This window comes from Oryx dammah, unplaced genomic scaffold (assembly GCF_014754425.2).
Source record: "Oryx dammah isolate SB20612 unplaced genomic scaffold, SCBI_Odam_1.1 HiC_scaffold_25, whole genome shotgun sequence".
Lineage (NCBI taxonomy): Eukaryota > Metazoa > Chordata > Mammalia > Artiodactyla > Bovidae > Oryx > Oryx dammah.
Window position 1 is genome coordinate 14,573,915 of NW_024070209.1, and position 19,404 is coordinate 14,593,318.

General features: G+C 37.0%; 1 protein-coding gene across 4 annotated transcripts in view; it reads left to right on the top strand.

Annotated features, from left to right (window-relative positions):
* Window positions 1–10,577, top strand: part of SPAST (spastin) — a 53,108-nt gene extending 42,531 nt beyond the window's left edge. For all 4 annotated transcript variants that reach the window (XM_040224583.1, XM_040224580.1, XM_040224582.1 and 1 more), the window contains 3 exons: window positions 646–716; window positions 2,125–2,165; window positions 7,706–10,577. In XM_040224583.1, the coding sequence (XP_040080517.1) occupies window positions 646–716; window positions 2,125–2,165; window positions 7,706–7,828 (235 nt within the window). In that variant the 3' untranslated portion in view covers window positions 7,829–10,577. The remainder of the gene's footprint in view (window positions 1–645; window positions 717–2,124; window positions 2,166–7,705) is intronic.
* The last annotated feature ends 8,827 nt before the right edge of the window (window positions 10,578–19,404 follow it).

Sequence of the window (19,404 nt, forward strand, 5' to 3'; positions counted from 1 at the left end):
TAGAGCCTACTATACAGAGTGAAGTGAGTCAGAGAAATATAAATATCACATACTAACACATATATATGGAATCCAGAAAGATGGTACTGGTGAGTTTATTTATAAGGCAGCAGTGGAGAAACAGACATAGAGAACAGACTTATGGACATGGGGTTGGGGAGGAAGAAGAGGGTAAGATATATGGAAAGAGTAACATGGAAAATTACAATACTATATGTGGAAATAGATAGCCAATTGGAATTTGCTGTATGACTCAGGACTAAACAGGGCCTCTGTGACAATCTAGAGGGGTGGGATGGGGAGGGAGGTGGGAGGAGGTTCAAGAGGGAGGGGACATATGTATACCTATGGCCGATTCATTTGACATTTGGCAGAGAATAAAATTCTGTAAAGCAGTTATCCTTCAATTAAATTAATTAAAAAATAAAAAGGGAATGATTCTAATGGTGAAGACTTGAGGCATTATAAGGAACCAGTAAGTTGTTTTGTTTTTAGTGAGTGGGCCTTCCTGTGCCCTTAAAAATCAAATCACAGAGCTGTCTGCTTGATGACAAAGGCAAACTAGGGTTTTACCCTCTTATTATGTGGCGATTTTAAATCTGGAAAGGTAAAAATAACTTGTTCTTTCTTCCTTCTCATTCTCAGAATGACCGATGGATACTCAGGCAGTGATCTAACAGCTTTGGCTAAGGATGCAGCACTGGGTCCTATCCGAGGTAGGAATTCCAGAGCTGGAAACATTTAGAACTGTTCATTACACCATTCAGAAGTTTAAGAAGTCATTATTGAGAAGTCTTTTTTATTGTTGGAAAGCAGTAAAGCTGAATCAGTGGAAAACTTGATTGAAACTTGATACAGAGTTTCTAGACTTGAGGTTAAGTAACCTTTCTGAGAAAAGCTCTGGATTCATTGGCCACATATGCTCTGTAGCATATGCTGCTGCTGCTGCTGCTGCTGCTGTTTCTTCTTCCTCTTCCTGCTCTTCCATTCTCCTCCTTCCTCCTTGTCTTCCTTCTCCTCATCCTCCTCCTTCCTCCCCCTCCCCATTTTTTTTCCCACACACAGAAAATATGAAACCATTCTTAGCTCACAGACTATATAAAGACAGTCCATGGATCATTGTACCTTGAACCTTGTTCTAGACAGCAGATTTTGCAACCTGATAGTATGTTAGCAGCAAAAAAAAAAAAAAACCCTCAGGAATAACAGCTTTTTTAAGCAAGTGAAAAAGAAAAATAAAGGGAAAATGTTCTTATCTATTTTATGGTTCTTTTCAGTATTCTAATATCACTTGAAATTGATGTGTGTAAGGAAACTTATATAAATAGATGTTTTTATTTTTATCATTATATGTTTCTTTTGAAAAATTGCAGCAAAGTATATCATTCATTGCTTTGTTTTGATTCAAGGTAATTTGTTGATTCTGAGATACCACATCTGTCATTTTTAGGTTATGTTAAACTCCGGGTGATAATCACTTTAGAGTAGATGTTGTCAGCTACTTTTCCACAGGCAGCATGGGAAGTGGATGGGTGATGCTCCCAGGTTTGCACTCAGGTTACTGGCTATGATGGCAAAATAGAACATGGAACATGCAACTTCAGAATATATCTCTCACAGTCAGACTACTGGTTAAGAACTGCTGCTTTAGAGAGTAATAAATATAACCTTGAGAATATATTTTGAAACTCTGGGTAAAGCATTTTAGTCAAGCTTTCATTATGCTGGAGGCATAACATCTTGTTCAGATACTAAACTCAGAAACATTAGCTAATGTATAAATCGTTTGTATTTTGGGGGATATGTTAGCTATTATTCTGAAAAAAAAAAAAGTTGTTGGCTTAAAACAGCTAATGACTTTTGTAAAGAAGTTGCATTATTTTAAGTTTAGTTTCACATTTATAGATCCTATTGTTCTTGATCAATATATGAAGAAACCGATGCCTTCCTAAGAAAGAATATTAGTGTAAGCATTTATAAATTGTATATGCTCTTATTATTAATCTATTTTTCTCTTCATGTAATGATTTATATTGAACATATACTTTTAGATTATTGAACTTTGTTTATTTAAACTTGGAAGTCTTTTTTTTTCCCTAAGTGGCTTATTTTTATATTTTACAGAACTGAAACCAGAACAAGTGAAGAATATGTCTGCCAGTGAGGTAAACTGTTTTATAATTATCTTTCTTTTGTCTGGTCCTGTAGATTGTAAAACATATATTTTGTCTGGATTTTTCCAGTTTGATTAGAAACCGGAAAAAATTACTTTTGCTTCATTTCAAAATATGGAAGACTCATTGACGGTCTCCTTTGGTGTCATTTGGTAATGCACAGAATATATTATACATAATCATTAAATCATTTTCTGTCAAATCATTATATAAATACTAAACAAAACAAACTTATAGGCAACTTGAGAATTTTATACATTGTAAAGATGACTTGTAACAGGTTAACCCCTTGATGTTCTATTCTGTTAGTTTTTCAGTAATGTTTGTTTTCTTTCTTATAAAAGCAATACAGTTTCCATTGTAACATAATTTGTTACATCTTAAAAATATGGTAGGTCCCTTTAAGAAGTGCTGAAGCATTACTTTTGAAAAAAATTGCCTGCAAAATATAGAATTGGATATGCAGAATGATCATAACTACGTATTCAGACATTTTAAATCAGATTTAAATTATGTAACTTATCTCTCAGAGCTCAGATAGCACCTGAGACATTACTAACCAAAGAGACTTCATTCTTGGCATAGAATAGAGAACAGAACTCCACTGGAGTTCGAGTGTGAACGCCAAAAAAAAAAAAAACAACAACAAAAACCCCCAGAAACACGGGCTGGAGGATGGCAAGGGGTTTGCACATTGCAGAGTCCTGTCCAAGTATTAATAGTGAAATCTTAATGTAGAGAAAGAGTGTAGTTGAATTTGAGTCCATTTTGGCAGTCCTCTTTCTTCATGCTTCCAAGTAAATTTGAGGTTATTATCTTCAGGCATCTTGTGCATAGTGGCCAACCAGCTACATTACTAAGAAAGCCTTCACACTTCTTGCAGCCACAACACTTTTCCATTTCAACAGTCTAGTTTACCTGGAGTACGAATGAAACTTTTTAGGAATAAAGAGTTCCACATATCATATACTTGTGTTTAGCTACGATTACCTTTAAAATTCACGTTTATAGTTTCATGTTCCTCTTATCAGACTCATTATTTTGATTCCATATATTTCTAATTTAAAAAATATGTATTAGTACTAAGTGTCTTGAGGGCTTTTATACTTATGTATAAATTATTAACAATATCCCATCTATATATTATTTTTTAAATGTTCTTTTAGCATAAACCTAATACGTACTTTTCTATCCAAAAAGTAAGCACTGTGCATGAATTCTTTCTTTCCCACACACCACTCTCCCTACCTTGGACTCAGGACAGGTGAACTTGTTATTTCATGTATATACCCTGGCCCCCCTAGATTAAAATTGAAGAAAGGTCTGATGTGTGACACTTTAGGCCTCTGTCTTTGTCCCATGAACAGACCATACAGAATGAAGGCGCTAATCAAGCCCATAAGAAATGAACTAAAACCATCAGTTGACAAATAATTTTTAGTAAGAAGTTGTCTACTAATTCCTAATCAACTTCTACAAAATCCACTGAACCCCATGTCTGCAAGTATTCCTCACTCTGTCTCAAGTGCCTCGGCCCTGGCATTTTCTGTGAATAAGGAATGGCCACCCACTCTACTATTCTTGCCTGGAGAATTCCATAGACAGAGGAGCCTGGCAGGCCCCAGTCCATAGGGTCGCAAAGAGTCAGACATGACTGAGCAACTAACACTTGTACTTTATCACTTTCAACCATTCAGAAGGCCACTAAAAAACCTATAAATGGATGCTTGGATACACCTTCATTAGTACCTTATACTAATTTTATGAAAGCAAGTGGGTGCCTGCTTAGGGAATAGGAAAAATTCTTAGGAATCTGTTCATAATTATTTCATGAGAAAAGAAACCTGTTTTCTGTTGATAGTGGATTTATTAACCTTTATGTTTTACCCATCCTGAGAATTATACATACAACTAAACTTTAACATTTTTCTTCTTCATTGAACAAACTCAACTTAAACATAGTTCCTATTTTACTTGAAGAGTAAATTGAGTCTATTTTCTGTTTTTAGTAACTCTTTTAGAGTCATGATTTTAAAACAAGGCAATTCTGTGGCAATAGGTGTCTATTACCATATAACAAAACTTGCCACAAAATTTAGCAGCTTAAATGACATGTGTTTATTATCTCACATTTTTACAGAGAAAGGAATATGGGCACAGTTTAGCTGAATCCTCCACTTCAAACTCTGAGGGCTGCAGTCAAGACATTGGTCTAGGGTTTCTTACAAAGCTGTAATCAGGATGTTGTCTGGGGCTATAGTCATTATAAGGCTCAAACTAGAAAGATCTGCTTCGAGGCTCATGTGTTTTTTTGTGTTTTGTTTTGTTTTTTGCCAGATTAATTTCCTCTTGTGTTGTTGGCCTGAAAGCCTCAGTTTTCTCTGTTTATTGGCTGGAAGCCACCTTCTGTTCCTTGTCACGTAGGCCTCTCCAACATAGTAGTTTGCTTCATCAAAGCCAGTGAGCCAGGAAGAGAACAGAGAGTGCCAGCAGGATGGAAGTCATAGTCTTGATAACCTAATCATGGAAGTCACATCTTATCACTTTTGCTGTAGTCTGTGCTTAGGTCCAGTCTATACTCAGGGGAAGGGATTACACAAGGGCATATATAACAAGAGATGGAATCATTAGGAGACACAGCAGGAGATACCTGCCACATCTGTAAATCAATTTAATTTTATGTTTGATGGGTCACACTTGGTCAGCAAAATCTGCTTTTATATTAAGATGAGCCCTCTCAACTCTGCTTTAGAACTCTGAAAAACATTGTTGCTTTCTGGGAGCAAGGCACACCTTGAAATTGTGTATCCCAAGACTAGAATCAGCAACTTTAGGAACCTGGGTTCATTTTAATGGAGAATAATTTAAAGACTGTGTGTCAAAATGCATACTACTTTGTTTTTATTAGTTTGGGTGTTAAGTTAGCCTACTCCAATGACAGCTTAAAAATATAAATTTTTTAAAATATCACGAATTCATTCTAACAGTACATTTATTTCAGTATTACAGTGTAACATATCTACTTGAACTATAACTTGTATTTTAAAAATATGTAAGCCATTTCATTATTTTAAACTAAATTTTATCTATTTATTTGGCTGTGTTGGGTCTTCATTGTGGCACGCGGATCTTCCTTGCACCCTGTGGGATCTTCCATCGTGGTGCACAGACTCTCTAGTTGTGGTGTGTGGGCTCAATAGTTGTGGCACACGGGCTCTCTAGTTGTGGCACATGTGCTCCAGACTACACGGGCTTTAGTAGTTGCTCTGCAGCATATGGGATCTTAGTTCCCTAACCAGGGATCAAATCTGTGTCCCCTGCATTAAAGGCAGATTCTTAACCTCTGGACCACCAGAGAAGTCCCTAAATTTTAGATAGTACTAAAACTTAAAATTACTGAATTATAAAAAATAACATGATGGTACCTTTTTGTGATCATTCCAGTAATAATGTGTGTCCAGTTACATTATTAAAGTTTTTGCTTCTACTGTATACTTTTATGCAATATATTTTTAACCTAATGGTCTTAATATTAATAATTTGGTAACAGCTTTTAGCTATTAGTCCTGGTTTATGAGTTGATGTTTATAAAGCACTGAAAGTCTGGCAATAGTGAATACTGCATTAAAAAAGTGAAAGTGTTAGTCACTTAGTCATGGTCAACTCTTTGCAACCCCATGGACTGTAGCTCATCAGGCTCCTCTGTCCATGAACTTCTACTGTATAAGTGTCCATTAAATAAGTGATCTGAGTCTCCTGCAGTGCAGGCAGATTCTTTACCATCTGAGCCACCAGGGAAGCCCTAATTTAAAAATACATAAATAATAATGGCAACCTTTTATAGAGATCAAGGAAATCCATTTTATTTTCTTACTGATTTTCTTAATCTATGCAATGTTGATATTAGCGAGGATATGAAATAGTTAGATTGGGTTTTATCAGAGTAATAAAAAGAATATACTCAATCTAGATGTCTATCAACAGATGAATGGATAAAGAAGTTGTATACATATATACAATGGAATATTACTCGGCCATAAAAAGAAACGAAATTGAGTCAGTTCTAGTGAGGTAGATGAACCTGGAGCCTGTTTTACAGAGTTAAGTCAGAAAGAGAATAACAAATACCATGTATAAATGCATACATATGAAATCTAGAAAAATGGTACTGATGAACCTATTTGTAGGGCAGTAATAGAGACATAGACATAGAGAACAGACTTGTGTACCACAGCAGGGGAAGGAGAGGATGGGACAAATTGAGAGAGTAGCATTGAAACATATTCATTACCATATGTAAATAGTAGCCAGTGGGAGTGTGCTGTATGATGCAAGGAGCTCGACTTGGTGCTAGAGGGCTGGGAGATGGGAAGGAGGTTCAAGAGGAGGGAACATACGTATACCTATGGCTGATTCCTGTTGATGTATGGCAGAAACTAACAACATTGCAAAGCAGTTATCCTCTAATTAAAAATAAATTTAGGACTTCCCAGGTGGCACAGTGGATAAGAATCCACCTGCCAGTGCAGAGGACATGGGTTTGATCCCTGGCCCAGGAAGATTCCACATGCTGAGGAGCAACTAAGCCCATGTGTCACAACTACTGAAATTTGCATGCTCTAGAGCCTGCAAGAGTAGCCCGCACTCTCCGTAACTAGAGAAAGCTCTCACGCACCAGTGAAGACCCAGCACAGCCATAAATAAATAAAATTTAAAATGTAAATTAAAAAAAATACAGATAAGTATCAGTTGAAATTTTGTCTCCAGTTCTTATTTGGGAGCAAAATATACATGTAAATCTGTGATAATTTTTAATTGACTACTTTGTGCCAGATTCCATTTTGTCTTTTAAAAATGCTTAGGTAAAAATTAGGTATTTATTAACTCATTTTTGTTTTATTCTATATACTCAAAACCAATTAAAAATCTGAGAAAATAAGACCAAATTAATATGAAAATATATTACAAGCAATAATAATAAAATTTTAGACATAAGCATCCTCCATGTTGTAGTAAAAGCAATATTTCCTTCAGAGTCCTGTGTGCATCTTGTAAACTCCTTTTCCCTTTCTGAGAAAATGAATTTAGCCAGAGTATGCTTGTGCTGAGTGAGACCTGAGAATGTAAAGTTTCATGAAACTATGCAGAAAAATAATTGGAAGGAGATAACCCAAATAGTGGTTGTATATCTGAGTAGTGGGATTGTGTTTATTTTTTCTGATTGCAAATATTTTGTCTAGCTTTCTGCAATGATTGTGTTTTGTTTTTATAGTGGGAAAATACTGGGATTTAAAATGTTAATACCTAAGAAGCCAAACACATGAAATGAAAGTATATTATTTGGTAGGATTTCTTAGATAGGAAATGTACCTAATATATACTAATATGTAAAATAAGATGATTGGCATGATTTTCTAAGAATACGTCTATATATATTTTAACATTAATAAACAAAGCATTTTTAGCCACCGTTGGGTCGGCTATTGTATATGTGATAATCATTTGTCTTGTGTGCTTTTTTTTAAATCTAGATGAGAAATATTCGATTATCTGACTTCACCGAATCCTTAAAAAAGATAAAACGCAGTGTGAGCCCTCAAACATTAGAAGCATACATACGTTGGAACAAGGACTTTGGAGATACCACTGTGTAAGCCTGCAGAATGTTTACTTTTCAAGAGAATAACATACCATCTTCGATGAATAGTTTTATCAGCTACGGAAAGTCAGCCTAAGTTTACAGGACTTTTCAGAGTCTTACAGTTACTTGTGCACCCCAGAAGATGAACCATAAAATAAATTTAAATAAAGTATACAATGCAAATGGAATATTTTTGTTTAAGGCCTTCTTGGCTTAATGGTCATGGATATCCCAATGGGCACTGTAAGTCAGAACACAACAAAAACTGAATCTGGTCTTCTTTACCAACATAATCGTAATGTAAATAGTAATTTGTATATTATGTTGCAGATGAAAGTATTCCAGAGATGGTGAATGGTAGAAGACACAGAGCCTTTGGTGGTTTGTCTTCTGACATCTTTTCTTAAAATAGTCATTTTTCCTGTTTTCATTTCCTACTGTTGTCTTTACTATGAGTGATTGGAATGCCAAACACTCTCTTTTTTTTTCTTTTTACAAATTGTGTGCCAAATGAAACTTTTTCCTATGTAACAGTAGTAGGAAAAAGAATTTTGAAGGTTTTTTTCTTCTTCATACATCTACAGACATTAAAAATGTTTTCTTTTCACTTTTTATTTTTTCTGTTACCTTTCTACCAAACAATTTGGAGAGCAATACGATAGCAACAAAACAAATCTAGTGAAAGGAGAAGGAGAAATTTTGAAGTTTTCAGATACTCTGTCAAACAACATGTAGACCAGTCCTCCTGTGATCTGTAGTATTTTTTTTCTAATATGTTTGTCAGAAATCTATTGTAGACTGTTAACTTATTCCTAATGGAATTTATTTTCTGCTAGAATTAGTCTAATATTTAAGAAAGCCAATTTTAACCACTATGAAAGTGGTTCCTGTGCAAGAGAAGGGAAATACTGGGAGCGAAGACATTTCTAATTTATTGCTTATTACTTTCTTACTGTTTACAGGATAATTACAAGCCAGTGGATCTACCATGTTTTATTAATCCCTCCAATGAAACTTTAAAAAATTACTGAATTTTTATACATTGCATACATTTTATAGGTTTCTTGTGCTCACTTTGTTAACTAAAAAGTTTTAGTCTGTTAATCTGCCTTTTGTTCCCCAAAAATGTACAGTAATTCCATTACTTGTTTGTATGTGTGGGTTTTTGTTACAAAAATGTCCTTGTAGGAAGTAGAGACTCATATCAAGGCCTTCTAAATATTGTAATAAAGGCAAATGGATATTTGCCATTAGTTTACTGGTTAAAAGTTTGTTTACAGAAATCGTCTTTGGTGCTTTTATGTAAAATGTCATGGGTGGAGAGAATAATTTTATAGTAGTAACAAATATTTTTTTTTTAGGATAAATATCTCTGGTTTTGAGAAAATATATTAAAGTTAACTTGCCCCCACTAGATAAGAATTTTATAATGAAGACATACATTCTTCTTAACTTGACTCTTTCTTATCTTTAAGATTTATCTAAATGTAGAAGATGTATGATTATATGCTGTTTGTAGTTATAACTTAAATCATGTCTCCTCTAATCATAGAACTCCCTGGATAATAAAAATGAGGGTTGAGATAAATAGAAAAAAAAAAAATTTAAGCCAAAACCATGATATTTTAGGTCATGAGTAGTATCTTTTTTCAAACATTATAGCATCCATTATAAAATACTGATAATGAAAGATGATGAAAATATACACGATAAGTATGATGAACATCCCAAATTAAAACATTTTCAATTAAGCTTATAAAAATTTCATTTTTAAATTTTCATTTGGAAAAAGATTATTGATAACTGGTAAGTTGTATTAAAAGTCCATGGACTTTAAACTTACAACTTTTAAACTATAAACTCCTTTAAAACTGTCATAATACTATATACATTAATTGTAGCTCATTTATTGGGAAAAGTTTTAGATAACAGACTTCACATGTTACATAACATTAATATTGTCATAAACATTGAGTCAGAATTATACTACTGTATGCACATCCATGTTTGGAAGTTAATTTCCTGATCAAGTCTGAAATTGAACTTAGTGCTTCATTTTCTTTGACTTACATGACCTAAGTTTTATTTTAAGCTGTGTTTCTTTCATAGAATGGCCATAAAAGTAGAGTAATTATATGGTAGGATGTGTAAGGTTTTGGTTTGATCTTTTTCAATAAAGATAGAAGTTGCTGAGGATTTCCGAAATAATATTAGATTGTGACCTTGTAGATTTTGCATTGAGCTCTGTGTCATAGTATTCAGTAAAAGGTAATGTTTAAACCTTAGTGTGCTCTTCATGTTACTATGGCAGAGGTTTGTAAACTAAATTAAGACTTACTGATGTACTGGACTTTGAGCCAATGGAAAGAATCAGTACTATCTTTCCAGATATCTTAAGGGTAAAAGCTTATTCTAAGACAGTCTGCCAAATGAGGTTATTAGGTTTCTGACTTGCAGAGATGCTTTGTGCTTGGAAAGAATTGGAGGAAAAGCTAGAACTCTAATTTAATATACAGCCGTCTTTGTTTATAGTGTAAACTTCATTATAGTTTGTACAAAAACTAATTCTTTTGGTAGAATGAACCATTTACAGTTTGTTTTTGGACTTTGAGTCAAAGGATTTTCCTTCAAATACTTGTCTAAATTTTACTCTGGTCTTTTGTACTTTTCTTCAGAAGAAATGAATTAAAAGATTCAGCTGCATAAGTGGGTTTTTATCCTAATGGATTGGAAATAAATTATAAACTTTATTTTGCCTTTAATTGAAACTTTTTGAGATTTCAGAGGTTGTAGTCTGGTATTGAAGGAGTAGCTTGTATTGAACTGACTCTTGCCAATAACAATTACAAACTCTGAATAAAATATAAAAAGCTGTGATTAGAAGACTAGAGAGCAGTAAAAAAATGGGCAAAAACAGCACAAAATCATACTAGAAGAGATCCACATTAAATAGGTTTCACCATGAGAGCAACTTGCAGCATCTGCACTGTGCTTAGAAATAAATTCAAGGAGAATGTGACAGTCTTAATGAGCTGAGGAGTCAATTAGTGCTTCTAGAACAGTGTGAAGTTGGGAGGGAAATTTTGAAAAGTCCCAAAATCTGCCTGCAGATTCTTTTCAAATGCTTGTTGGATTCTGAAATTATACCTGTGCAGTGTGACAGTCAAAAGAATCCAGGAGAAAGCAATAGTTGAAATCCAGAGTAGTTGTAGCAGTTGCTGGACGAATAGAGTTTGAAATTCAAATTCCAGTAAGAGGGGTCTAGTAAACACTGTGGTTTTCCATTGACACCCCAAAAGGGCCATGGCTTGGGAGGAAGGACAGCATCCTAGAATAAGGGCTGTACTTTAGAACTCTGGGCACAGCTGGAAGAAACTCGCTGAAACAAAGCTTAAAATCAGGCTTTCACAGCATCATGGTTATCCATTATTAATTTAACAGCTAGCCAGAATAAAGCATTGTTAAAACAGAATCCAGAGCTTTTACAACATATTAATTCACAAACCCAGCAAAAATAATAAGCATATAAAGAAAAATTATATGATCCATAATCAACAGAAAATCTATAGAAGCAGAAACACAGATGACTATTTTAGAATTAACAGAAAATTATTTAACAGCTTTAAAATACATTAAAAATTTTACAAGGGAAAATGATGGATTAATGGATTAGGATTCTTAGCAGAAAAATAGAAACTGAAAACCAAGTAGAAGGTCTCTGATTATAAATTAGGAAATGAATGACAGTGTCTGAAATTTGAAAAATCACTGGGTGGGCTTAACAGTAAACTGGGTGCATCAGAGATAAGAAAACAGGAAGGCAGTTAATATAATTATCAAAGTGAAGCACAGAGAAAGAAACAGATTTCAGACCTGTGGGACAGAATCAGTCTAATGTACATGTACTTTGAGGTCCAAAAGGAGAGGACAGGGAGAGAATGGGGCAACAGAAATATTTGAAGCAGTAATGCCTGGAATTTCCCAAAATTGTTGGAAGACATCAACTTACAGGTCCAAGAAGTTCAGTGAACTCCAAGCAGAACAAATGCAACAAAGATCACATCTGAGTACCTCCTTTGCAAAACACACACAACATGCACAAAACCAAATCAATTAAATATCAAAAGCAGCCAGCAAAGGGAAATGACATTACACTTGAATAAAGCAAAAATGGTGGGTAGCTATTTGAAACAGTGGAATCCAGGAAATGATGGAGTGACATTTTTAAAGTGTAAAAATTATACAATACTATGTAAAATAAAAGGTGAACAACGGACCTACTGTGTAGCATAGGAAACTATATTCAGTATCTTACAATAACATATCATCAAAAAGAATCTGAAAGAGACTATATAACTGAAATCACTTGACTATACACCTGAAACATACGTTGTTCAGTCGATTAATGGTGTCTGATTCATTGCGACCCCGTGGACTGCAGCACAATAGGCTTCCCTTTACTTCACCATCTCCCAGAGTTTGCTCAGACTTATGTCCATTGAGTTGATGGTGCCATCCAACCATCTTAACAACACTGGAAATCAACTATACATCAATTTAAAAAATAAGTGCAAGAATAAAAACCTAAAATTTTGTTTACTTAGAATGTTCAAAATACATAAAACTCATTCCAATTGTACAAAAAGAGAATTTGTTCTTAGCAGGCTGACATAGGAAATTCTTTAAAATAGCCTGTTTTTTAAAATAGTTATTTTATTTATTTGGCTGCTCCAGGTCTTAGTTGTGGCACTCGGGATCTTTGATCTTCATTGTGGCATGCAATCTAGTTCCCTGACCAGGGATCAAACCTGGGCCCCCTGAATTGGGAGCTCAGAGTCTTAAGCACTGGACCACCAGGGGAAGTATTGAAGAAATTCTTTGGGCTGATGAAAAGGAATCCTCCAAAGGAATCCACATCTCCAGGAAGGATTTAAGGACTTTGGAAATGATATTGTTGTTCAGTCACACAGTCTTGTCCCACTGTTTGCCATCCCATGGACTGCAGCATGCCAGGCTTCCCTGTCCATCACCATCTCCCAGAACTAGCTCAAACTCATGTCCATTGAGTCAGTGATGGCATCCACCCATCTCAACTTCTGTCATCCCCTTCCTCCTGCCTTCAGTCTTTCCCAGCATCAGGGTCTTTTCCAATGAGTCATTTCTTCCCAAAGTGGCCAAAGTATTGGAGCTTCAGCTTCAGCATCAGTCCTGCCCATGAATATTCACAGTTGATTTCCTTTAGGATGGACTGGTTGGATCTCCTCGGAGTCTAAGGGACTCTGAAGAGTCTTCTCCAACACCACAGTTCAAAAGCATCAATTCTTCGGTGCTCAGCCTTTATGGTCCAACTCATCTATACGTTTCTACTGGAAAAACCTATTTTTGACTATACAGACCTTTGTTGGCAAAGTAATGTCTCTGCTTTTTAATATGATGTCATAGCTTTTCTTCCAAGGAGCAAGCGTCTTTTAATTTCATGGCTGCAGTCACCAGCTTCAGTGATCTAGGGACCCAAGAAAATAGTCTGTCACTGTTTCCATTGTTTCCCCATCTATTTGCCATGAAGTGATGGGACCAGATGCCATGATCTTAGTTTTTTGAATGTTGTTTTAAGCCAGCTTTTTTACTCTCCTCTTTCACCTTCATCAAGAGGCTCTTTAGTTCTTCACTTTCTGCCATAAGGGTGAAGTCATCTGCATAGCTGAGGTTATTGATATTTCTCCTGGAAATCTTGATTCCAGCCTGTGCTTCACCCAGCCTGTCATTTCACATGATGTACTCTGCATATAAGTTAAATAGGCAGGGTGACGATATATAGCCTTGATGTACTCCTTTCCGTTTGGAACCAATCCGTTGTTCATGTCAAGTTCTAACTTGCTTCTTCATCTGTATACAGGTTTCTCAGGAGGCAGGTAAGGTGGTCTGGTATTCCCATCTCTAAGAATTTTCCACAGTTGGTTGTGATCCACACAGTCAAAGGCTTTAGCATGGTCATTGAAACAAGTGGATGTTTTTCTGGAATTTGCTTGCTCTTTCTATGATCCAGTGGCTGTTAGCAATTTAATCTCTGGCTCCTCTGCCTTTTCTAAATCCAGTTTGAACATCAAGAAGTTCTTGGTTCCTGTACATTGAATCCTCACTTGGAGAATTTTGAGCATTACTTTGCTAGCATGTGAAATGAGTGAAATTGTGTGGTACTTTAAATATTCGTTGGCATTGCCTTTCTCTGGGATTGAAATGAAAACTGACGTTTTCCAGTCTTGGGGCCGCTGCTGAGTTTTCCAGATTTGCTGGCATATTGAGTGCAGCACTTTCACAGCATCATATTTTAGGATTTGAAATAGCTCAGCTGGAATTCCATCACCTCCACTAGCTTGTTCATAGTGATGCTTCCTAAGGCCCACTTGACTTCGCACTTCAGGATGTTTGGTTCTAGGTGAGTGATCACACCGCTGTGGTTATCTGGGTCATTATCTCTTATATAGTTCTGTGTATTCTTGCCACCTCTTCTTAATATCTTCTGCTTCTGGTAGGTTCATACCATTTCTGTCTTTTATTGTGCCCATCTTTGCATGAAATGTTCCCTTGCTATGTCTAGTATTCTTGAAGAGATCTTCTTTCCCATTTTATTGCTTTTCTCTATTCACATTGATCACTTAGGAAGGCTTTCTCATCTCTCCATGCTATTCTTTGGAACTCTTTATTCGGATGGATATATCTTTCCTTTTCTCCTTTGTCTTTTGCTTCTCTTCTTTTCTCAGCTATTTGTAAGGGCTCCTCAGACAACCATTTTGTGGTTTTGCATTTCTTTTTCTTGGGGATGGTTTTGATCACCGCCTCCTATACAATGGGGTTTCCCTTGTGGCTCAGCTGGTAAAGAATCTGCCTTCTATGCAGGAGACCTGGGTTTGATCCCTGGGTTGGAAAGATCCTCTGAAGAAGGGAACGGCTACCCACTCCAGTATTCTGGCTTGGAAAATTTCATGGACTCTATCATGGGGTCACAAACAGTCGGACCTGATTAAGCGACTTTCACTTTCACTCCCGTAGAATAAGATGAACCTCCATCCATAGTTCATGCACTCTATCAGCGCTAATCCCTTGAATCTGTCACTTCCACTGTATAATCTTAATGGATTTGATTTAGGTCATACCTGGAAATGATATAACTGTCAGTAAATACAAAAGATACTTTTTCCTTTATGTTTCTAAATACCTATCAGGTTTTTTTAAAAAAACTTTACAGTGTGGTATTTATAATATATGTAGAAGTAAAGTAGATAACAGTAATAGCACAAAGGATGGGAGAGGACAGTAAATGGAATTATGTTGAAATAAGGTTATTGTACGTAAAGTTGTACGGTTGTAGTATTAAGGCAGACTGATAATGGTGCATATCTTCCCAGCAAAGGGAATAAGGGTATGGCACAAAGTCTAGAGGAAACCAAAGACTGGCTCTGAAGAGTCCTCTCCCAATGGAGTTACACAGGATGTGCTTAATTCCTCCAGCATTGTTGTGACATCTGTGAAAAGAATGTGGTCCACTGGAGAAGGGAATGGCAAACCACTGCCGTATTCTTGCCTTGAGAACCCCATGAACAGTATGAAAAGGCAAAATGGTAGGACACTGAAAGAGGTACTCCCCAGGTCAGTAGGTGCCCAATATGCTACTGGAGGTCAGTGGGGAAATAAATCCAGAAAGAGTGAAGGGATGGAGCCAAAGCAAAAAGAGTACCCAGCTGTGGATGTGACTGGTGATAGAAGCAAGATCTGATGCTGTAAAGAGCAATATTGCATAGGAACCTGGGATGTCAGGTCTATGAATCAAGGCAAATTGGAAGTGGTCAAACAGGAGATGGCAAGAGTGAACGTCAACATTCTAGGAATCAGCAAACTAAAATGGACTGGAATGGTTGAATTTAACTCAGATGACCATTACATCTACTACTGCGGGCAGGAATCCCTCAGAAGAAATGGAGTAGCCATCATGGTCAACAAAAGAGTCTGAAATGCAGTACTTGGATGCAACCTCAAAAACGAGAGAATGATCTCTCTTTGTTTCCAAGGCAAACCATTCAGTATCACAGTTATCCAAGTCTGTGCCCCAACCAGTAACGCTGAAGAAGCTGAAGTTGAATGGATCTATGAAGACCTACAAGACCTTTTAGAACTAATACCCAAAAAAGATGTCCTTTTCATTATAGGGGACTGGAATGCAAAAGTAGGAAGTTAAGAAACACCTGGAGTAACAGGCAAATTTGGCCTTGGAATGCAGAATGAAGCAGGGCAAAGACTAATAGAGTTTTGCCAAGAGAATGCACTGGTCATAGCAAACACCCTCTTCAAACAACACAGGAGAAGAATCTACACATGGACTTCACCAGATGGTCAACACCGAAATCAGATTGATTTTATTCTTTGCAGCCAGAGATGGAGAAGCTCTATACAGTCAACAAAAACAAGGCCAGGAGCTGACTGTGGCTCAGATCATGAACTCCTTATTACCAAATTCAGACTCAAATTGAAGAAAGCAGGGAAAACCGCTAGACCATTCAGGTATGACCTAAATCAAATCCCTTATGATTATACAGTAGAAGTGAGAAATAGATTTAAGGGCCTAGATCTGATAGATAGAGTGCTTGATGAACTATGGAATGAGGTTCATGACATTGTACAGGAGACAGGGATCAAGGAAATAAAATAAATGCAAAAAAGCAAAATGGCTGTCTGGGGAGGCCTTACAAATAGCTGTGAAAAGAAGAGAAGCGAAAAGCAAAGGAGAAAAGGAAAGATATAAGCATCTGAATGCAGAGTTCCAAAGAATACCAAGAAGAGATAAGAAAGCCTTCTTCAGCGATCACTGCAAAGAAATAGAGGAAAACAACAGAATGGGAAAGACTGGAGATCTCTTCAAGAAAATTAGAGATATCAAGGGAACATTTCATGCAAAGATGGGTTCGATAAAGGACAGAAATGGTATGGACCTAACAGAAGCAGAAGATATTAAGAAGAGGTGGCAAGAATACACAGAAGAACTGTAGAAAAAGGATCTTCATGACCCAGATAATAACGATGGTGTGATCACTCATCTAGAACCAGACATCTTGGAATGTGAAGTCAAGTGGGCCTTAGAAAGCATCACAATGAACAAAGCTAGTGGACGTGATGGAATTCCAGATGAGCTGTTTCAAATCCTGAAAGATGATGCTGTGAAAGTGCTGCACTCAATATGCCAGCAAATTTGGAAAACTCAGCAGTGGCCACAAGACTGGAAAAGGTCAGTTTTCATTCCAATCCCAAAGAAAGGCAATGCCAAGGAATGCTCAAACTACCGCACAGTTGCACTCATCTTACACGCTAGTAAAGTAATGCTCAAAATTCTCCAAGCCAGGCTTCAGCAATACGTGAACCATGAACTTCCTGATATGCAAGCTGGTTTTAGAAAAGGCAGAGGAACCAGAGATCAAATTGCCAACATCTGCTGGATCATGGGAAAAGCAAGAGAGTTCCAGAAAAACATCTATTTCTGCTTTATTGACTATACCAAAGCCTTTGACTGTGTGGATCACAATAAACTGTGGAAAATTCTGAAAGAGATGGGAATACCAGACCACCTGACCTGCCTCTTGAGAAATCTGTATGCAGGCCAGGAAGCAACAGTTAGAACTGGACATGGAACAACAGACTGGTTGCAAATAGGAAAACGGGTACGTCAAGGCTGTATATTGTCACCCTGCTTATTGAACTTACATGTGGAGTACATCGTGAGAAACGCTGGACTGGAAGAAACACAAGCTGGAATCAAGATTGCCGGGAGAAATATCAATAACCTCAGATATGCAGATGACACCACCGTTATGGCAGAAAGTGAAGAAGAACTAAAGAGCCTCTTGATGAAAGTGAAAGAGGAGAGTGAAAAAGTTGGCTTAAAGCTCAACATTCAGAAAACGAAGATCATGGCATCTGCTGCCACCACTTCCTGGCAAGTTGATGGGGAAACAGTGTCAGACTTTATTTTTGGGGGCTTCAAAATCACTGCAGATGGTGACTGAAGCCATGAAATTAAAAGAAGCTTACTCCTTGGAAGAAAAGTTATGCCCAACCTAGATAGCATATTACAAAGCAGAGACATTACTTTGCCGACTAAGGTCCGTCTAGTCAAGGCTATGGTTTTTCCAGTAGTCATGTATGGATGTGAGAGTTGGACTGTGAAGAAGGCTGAGCGCCAAAGAATTGATGCTTTTGAACTGCTTTGTTGGAGAAGACTCTTGAGAGTCCCTTGGACTGCAAGGAGATCCAACCAGTCCATTCTGAAGGAGATCAACCCTGGGATTTCTTTGGAAGGACTGATGCTAAAGCTGAAACTCCAGTACTTTGGCCACCTCATGCAAAGAGTTGACTCATTGGAAAAGACTTTGATGCTGGGAGGGATTGGGGGCAGGAGAAGGGGATGACAGAGGATGAGATGGCTGGATGGTATCACTGACTGGATGGATGCGAGTCTGAGTGAACTCCGAGAGTTGGTGATGGTCAGGGAGGCCTGGCATGCTGCGATTCATGGGGTCGCAAAGAGTCGGACACGACTGAGCAACTGAACTGAACTGAACCGTTAAGCACAGTGAACCATTATCAGTTAGGGAATAGTGGGAACCCTCTCCCAAATCCAAGTTCCCAGATGCCAACTAAGGGCCAGACTGGCAAGGCCTTTCAAAGGATAGCAATCCCAGCCCTGCTATTTTAGTTCTTTTCTGCATTGTGGTTCAGGGCAGGCTTTGCAATGAGGAAAAGCAACATATGTGGGATGTCATAGACCAAATGGGATGAGGAGGTGTCTACAATAATGGATACTTAGTCTGAGGAAGTTATTTTATGGGTGGGGGCAATCTGGAATGAGGAATAAATTCTCAAGAATAGAGAGGTGTATATATTGAGGAACGGTGTCAGCACAGATGACAAACTGCTTACATACAGGAGACTTGATCAAACAAATTAATGTCCATTACCCCTATTGGAACCCTGTTTCTCACTGTTGCAGAGAGAAGTTATGAATACAAAAGAATGAAACTTGTATGGTTGGGTTGGAATTGGATTTAAGAATATGAATTCATAATTTAAGACATATAAAAGTAGATGAAATGTAGATGTAAATATGTGTCTGTGTGTGTACACATATTCTCTAGTTCTTTGCATTGAGAAAGCCTTGGAGTAATTACACCCCAAAAGCAATAAGCACACATATCACTCCTGTCTTCTAAATTCTTCACTGTCTTAGTCTGTTCAACCTGCCATATTTTTAGGTGGCTGCTTTTTTTGTGTTTTCTTAGGTACACGGCATGTGGGATCTTAGTGCCCCTGAGCAGGGATCAAACCTGCACCCCCTTCAGAGATAGCATGGAGTCTTAACAACTAGACTGCCAGGAAAATCCCTTTATTTCCTTCTTTGTGCTTGCTTTTAGTTTAGTTTGCTCTTCTTTTTCTAGTTTCGTAAAGTGGAGGGTTAGGTTGTTGGGCTTTTTCTTATTTTTTCAATAGGCATTTACAGCTATAAATTTCCCTCCAAGGACTGCCTCTGTTGCATCCAGTAAATCT